The sequence below is a fragment of the Protobothrops mucrosquamatus genome, unplaced genomic scaffold, assembly GCF_001527695.2.
Source record: "Protobothrops mucrosquamatus isolate PMUCROS unplaced genomic scaffold, P.Mucros_1.0 scaffold21, whole genome shotgun sequence".
NCBI classification, from domain to species: domain Eukaryota; kingdom Metazoa; phylum Chordata; class Lepidosauria; order Squamata; family Viperidae; genus Protobothrops; species Protobothrops mucrosquamatus.
In genome coordinates, this window is record NW_015386406.1 from 301,179 (window position 1) to 308,175 (window position 6,997).

General features: G+C 31.2%; 1 protein-coding gene across 1 annotated transcript in view; it reads right to left on the minus strand.

Moving 5' to 3' along the window:
• Positions 1–5,750: 5,750 nt before the first annotated feature.
• CRPPA (CDP-L-ribitol pyrophosphorylase A) overlaps positions 5,751–6,997 on the minus strand; it is a 38,841-nt gene continuing 37,594 nt past the window's right edge. The window contains exon 10 of the mRNA XM_015810810.1: positions 5,751–6,037. Coding sequence (XP_015666296.1) covers positions 5,933–6,037 — 105 coding nt within the window. The 3' untranslated portion in view covers positions 5,751–5,932. The remainder of the gene's footprint in view (positions 6,038–6,997) is intronic.

Sequence of the window (6,997 nt, forward strand, 5' to 3'; positions counted from 1 at the left end):
GCTATATTTATTTTCCTTTTTGATTACAATAAACATATGTCATGTGGAATTAATATTCCTTTCCAGTTATGCAGATTAAACAATGCTTGGATTCACTTCACATCCTGTAGCAACAATGAAATGGACACACCCAACTGTGACTCATTGTCTTACAAATCCTTGATTGTTCTGTGTTAACTTGCTATCTTGACTCCAATTTGATAGGATTAGGACATTTCTAATTTATTTAATTGCTTCCATTTTCTTTTCCTCAGCCACACTACAGAAAGCTAACTTTTGCAAGTAGACTGATACATATCCTCAACTTTTTAATTCCTGCAAATTTTGGACTTTTTGTGTGTTTTCAGGACATTTTTAACTTTTGCCAAGAAAAAATGGCTTTGGGCAATTTTCAACCCTCCCTTGGCTAAAGGATGCAAAATTGTTCTTAAAAAAGTAAATATAAATAAATTAGAAATAGTTGCCATTTCTGAGGCAACTGGGTTTTTTCTTTCTTTCTGATCCATTTGTAGTTGACAAAATTGGTCAAATATGGATCTATAGCAGAGTGCAAGTTCTGTGGAAAAAAATCAACATGAGTGGAGGAAAGTATGTTTAGATTTGCCTCCCTCTTTACATTCAGGCATGTGAGTAAAGTGGAGCCACTTGGACTAAGACTGATGGCTAACAGCTTTGGCAATCCAGGTTAAGTAATCCAGTGTACTTTAGATTATTTTGAACAATGATTTCCATCAACTTAAGCAACACAGCAGATGGCAAAAGTTTGTGGGAGTTCAAAAAATCTGGAGGACACCAGGGTGCTTATTTCTGCCTGCGGCAACAAAAGTGTCAACAGAGTATTAAGACAGGAAGCGCCGAGCCTAAAGGAATGGATTTTCTTTCTATTTCAAAGGAACAGATGGGGAAACAAATTACAATGAACAGGAATTAAAAAGTTGATTAATGTGGAAAGCACAGTGTCTGCTTTTTTGTGGCAAAAAATTCAAATCCCTTAAGTAGCAAGCTTTCTAATGTAAATCAAGTTTTACAAAAACTAAATTCAATATTATTTTAGAATCTAAATAGATTCTGCTTAGTATTAATCCACAAGCCATAGTATTGGACTTCCTTGACGCCATGTAAATTAATATTTACAGAAAGCTGAAGGAAATAAGTTTTTAGCATTGTATTTCCATAGGGCAACAATGTATGAATCAGTGCAAAACTCCCAAAAATCAACAATGTCTTTCATGCCGGACACATTTCTAATAAACTGCTCTTTATTAGATTGTTTTGCAAATATTGCAGTGTTCAAATTCTCCATAAAATTCACACAATCGTTATTATATTTCATAGGACAATCAGTACTAATTATTTTTAATTGTATAACTATTTTCAATCAAGGCCAATGCGTTTTGATTAATTTGAGCAAATGACTAAAAATTAGCCATAATAATAATCATGTGTGGAAGTAATCACAACAATAACTCCTTGTTCAAAATTGCCAGGAAGCACCTTTAAAGACACATATGCTATGTGTTCTGTTTGAAAAAAAATAAAATAAAATAATAATAATAATAATAATAATAATAATAATAATAATAATAATAATAATAATAATAATAATAATAATAATAATAATAAAGTTGGAAGGGACCCTGGAGGTCATCTAGTCCAATCCCCTGCTCAGGCAAGAAATACAAATGGTAGCTCTCGAAAGGTTGAGCTTTGGTGGAACAACCTGGACAAAATATAAGTCACTAACAAAACAAAGAATTTCCAACTATAGCTTTCATCAATAGATTCTAAAATTAATTGATTTTGCTGCATTTTTGCTGTAAAGTTTGAATCAAATCAAAATAATTTTTCAATGAATGTGCAAATGGAAATATGAAACTCAGAATCAGATACATCTACATTTATCTTTATGTTTGCAAGTTCAGCACTAATCAAGCTTCAAGAAGATGGCCATGAAATAGATCTTTCAGGTAGATTCACTATATTACACAAATACAAAAAGCATCAATTCATGAAAAATATTATCAACTAAAGCACCACAAGGGATACTTATTTTGCATGTCTTGGCATCTGTTCAAGTTAATCCAGAAAAAAAAAATGTGATTCAAGAAAGTGATCTTTGAAAAAAGCAAGAGGAAATAGCCTTTTTTTTTTCAAAATCACACACACAATGAACCATATATTTCAAGATGGATATTTTACTCAACAAACCATATATTTCAAGACAGGATGAATATCAAATCATACATTTTTAATATATGAGATTAGAATTAGGTAATTTCATTATAGAATTAAGACACTAGTTGGGAGTCTATAAGGATAGCCCACAGAATAGCTCTGAGGAATATACCAAGGTTCTGTACAGCTGCTTTTATCTATTGCATTGTCTACTTGCTTGCTTAGAAATTTGTTTCTTGTTTCTTTCTCCTTATATTGTATGGAAGTACAATCTCTTCCTCAATTTGAATCAAGGTGTATTACAGCAGAATTTTTCCTCAAGAATTTGATATGAAGAGGTTCTGTAATTATTACCAGTTTGGTTTAGTGGTTGAGGCATCAGAAACCAAGACATTGAGTTCTAATCTATTTTAGGCATGAAAGCCAATTAGGTGATTTTGGGCCTGTCATTTTCTCTAAGCCCAATTCATCTCACAGGGTTGCTGTTGTGTAACACGGGAAGAGGAAGGGATATTAAAGATGATCTTTGCCTTGAGTTTATAAAATAAAGGCGGAATATAAATAAATATAAATAAATATTCTATTATTATTTTCCAATCAGCAAGCTTGGACTAAGTGTCTTTGTACTGTTCTCCACAATCTCAAACTCTGGATCAAAGCATACAATTATCCTAAACATTTTTTACACAATTAACATCAAGTTTTATTTTTTTATATATTTTTTTAATCATCATGCTTTGTTGATTCAATCTCAACTGTCATCTAAAACTGAGTTGATTACAGCTTTTGTTTCTACAAATTGCCAACTCTTCATTTGCACCATTGCAGAAAACCATGACAGTTGAAGTGCAGAAAATATTTTATCTGTTAAAATGCATCAGTATTGCTTTGTGTATGAATTTAAGAGATCTGGCTGAAGTACTATAAATTTAGAATGATTCTTGGCCCTTTAACATAAGATTGTGAGCAATGAAATAAAGTTGGCAGAGACATTTTTTTGAAGCTACATATGCTATTTCAGTATTTTTTATTCAAAATTGTAAAATTTATACTCCAGTCAAATGTATGCTATAGAACCCATTATTATCCTGTTAATAATATTAGTTTTATTTTGAATCAGTAGTCAAAACACTGCACAAATCATTTCAGAAATCAAGCAACAGCTCTATAGATAGCCTAACAAGATTATTTCCATTTCTTATTATTTCTTATTTCCAGCAAATAAGAAAACTACTTTTTGCTTCTAACACCATTTGTACAAAATTATTAATTTTAATTTATCATTTATTTAGTTAACCATTATTATCACATTTTTATATTCTAATGTTGATATTTAGAAAAGTTAAACTATCTTTTTATTTTTCTTTCCCTTTCCTTGAAAAGTTTGATCACAGTCTTGTCTTTCCAATTGGCATCCTATGATGAATGCTTGACTCATATGAAAATACAAAATTGTACACTTCCTATGAAGAACTCACAGAATTATTGAACATTCACCATATTATTTGTTTGCTTTTAACAATTTGCATGACCTTCTTAGTATTGATTACATCCCTATTGCGCTATTAAGAAGAAAGCTATAACTTTTTCAGAAGAATTACTTGAAAATAGAATTTCTGCACCAAACTACTCTAATTGCTCTATTAACTCTACCATAAATGGTAAACTTTAACTTCATGAAGCAAACAGCACCTAAGGGGATATTCAAGGTGTCAATTTATAAGCATTTTTATTTACCTCAAGTATGTATGAAATGACGTAAGAGATGATTAATGATCTACTCAACCTCAAAGACTATGTGCATGAATATCCACAATAAAGTATAAAATTGCTTAATGCTCATCTAATATCAGCCAAACTTATTTAGTATTTTTACATATATTACATGAAATCATACAGTTGAGGATCATAAATGCAACTGGAGTATGTTCATGCATACATAAGGGTATTAGAATACAAATTATTCCATATGAATAATAAGGGACAATAAAGTGGGCATTATATGATTTCTTAAGATAACATCTTAATTTAAATAGTAGCTTATTATTAGTATTAAAATGTTTGCCACAAATAACATGTAGAAAATAAACAATGTATTAGCATTTTAAAAAAACATTTAAGCTCTTTCAATCCTTACTACTAATATTATAAAATTATAAATATGCAAATTAAATGTTTAGCATTTATTGCTGAACACAAATGGTACAGTGGTCAAGATGTTGACATAAAAACCATCTAGTTTTCCTTCAGACATGAAAGTCAGGCTGGATAACTTTGGGCCAATCACCCTCTCAGTCCTACCCACTTTACAGAATTGTTGTGGGGATCATACTAGGCAGGAGTAATATATATTCCCTTTATTATGTTCCAAAATAAAGGCTGGATAAAAATAAAGTAGTCTCTGCATAAAAAGGAGATGACCTAAGATAATGTCAGCCTTCCGGGTAAACCAGACAGGAAAAATACTCATATGAATTGATTCTACTATATTGTAAGGTTACATTAACAGAATGTTGCAACTTTAAAAGTACAAATATCCCACTGTCTCCTTAACTGCCTGTAAAGGAGATAAAGAGACTCTTCTCTTTCTCTGCCCATTATGCAGCTACTGGCTTTGCAGCTTATTTTACCATTTCCTAGGCAGCATTTTTTCATCCTATCTCTTGAGGTCTTTCTTACATTCCAGTACAGATACAAGTTAGCTGCTCTAAAATATGAAAATGCAAGGTGCTGGTTCCATTAGTCACAGAAGATGCATTCATGTGCAATGTCAAGCCCACAATCATGATCACCAAACCCTAACAGCTGGACTGATACAACTTGCTAAGCCAAAATAAAACAGAAAACTTTGTAGTGGAATATGTAAGCCTTGTTAACAGTCACTTGAAGTAGGCTTTTATTTCCAGCTCAGGAGATTTACAGAGAGTTTTCAACGTGAGGATTTCTGATTCATTTTAATATAGAAGATCAAGATGCTCATGAAACGAAGAAAACTCTAGTAGTGGCAATACTACTACTACTACTATATTCTAGAATTTCATTTGGTGATGATGGAATTGTGTTTAATCCTATCATGTAGGTATTATTCTATAGTGTAACTTGTTTCATAAGTGTAATTTATAGTACTTTGTTTTATTTTGCCCATACAACGAATCTTACTACAAAATACAATTTAGTCTTCCCCAATTTCTAAAATTCTCAATGATGTTTAGACATTACAGAAGCTGAAATCCAGGTCATCTGAGGTAAATCAGTTTTGGAAAGCTGATCTATCTCCATTATATGTTAGATGATATCAACTGTAGAGGCTACATAAAGCAAAACAAAGGTTGTAACAACCATATTTTTCACATGGACCTTTCTGTTTTGCCTATCTACAAAAATAGCAAAAATGTGAGCATATGACTATACAGTATTTCTATAAAATAACAGCTATATGCATTTTAATAAATAACTTCTAATAGCTTCCTAAATTTAGAGTTCAACAGAACCAGATTTAGAACCAGACTTAAAACCAGAATATTTCAAAAATACTCTTCACTTATATCTTGTTAAAAGTATTTTATTTAGCCTACTTCATAACACTCCTCTCTGCTCAAGGCACTTGAGACAACATGCAACTGAATCTTCTGTATTTATTATAAATATATTTATTAAAATATTTTTATTTCATGCTAAATATATTAGTGACAAACCCTAGTTTTTAATTGTTAAAAAAATCTTTACTTTCAAACACAAATAACTGAAAAATTATTTTTCATGCTACTAGAAGCTGACCAACAAATGCAGGATTTCGTTCTCTTATTAATATAGTAATAAGTGCAGCTGCTGAATCCATGGTCTCTTGAAGTTTTAGACTTTCCTGAAAGAAAAGGAAAAATTATTCAAGAATGAGATACATTTCTAAATATAAAAATTCCTGCACACCAGCAATGTTTGAAAGCAGGTCCCTAGTTCAGTATTTCAGATCTGCATTTTGAATGTTCTTAGATTGACGTTATCTATTGAAGTAACAATATTCTTTCTGAAGTCCAAATAGTATTTGCAACCAGGGACTGTATTTTTTCTAATTATTCTAGATTTTCTCATTTGTAAGGAATAAGCTTATATACAATAAATTATCAGATATATCAGAATAGGAAACATGATATTTGTTGTTGACATGTTAAATATTTCACAGAATCATCTAACAGCTGCCATTTCTGGAGTTATTGCTGGCATTCTACATTCATGCTTATAGATATATGAAATATTGTTATTCATTACCAAAACTTGAAAAGGAAGGATCTAGTAATTACAATCTCTCTTGCTATGTAAAATAATTGGATATTATTGAACTATTAATTAATTATTGATATTAATATTAATCAAACTATTAATACAGTTCAATGTTTAATTAAACATTCCTGAGCTATATTAATAGTTATTATTTAAAGTGATGTTTTAATACATGCATATCAAATACCACAATATATATTATAAATTGCAAATAAAATCTGAAAAAAAGAATTGGCAAACCCTGCCAATATCATTAGTATAAATTCACATTACAAAGTTTGAATATGCGAAAATATCTATCTATCCATCCATCCATATCCAGTTCACACGGCTCCTCACACACATACCCATAGTATTTCTGACCCAGAGACCCCCTTGCTTCCTCACCTTGCCAGTAGCATCCATTTCCTTACCTGCTGGCCTTGGATTTGCAACTACAATTAGCTTTTTCATTGACTTTCTCCTTGGCTTCCCATAAGTAAAATAAATTGGAAAGCCAGCAGAAATTTGAGAAAGGAGCAGGGGGAGAGGGAGGGAGGGAGGG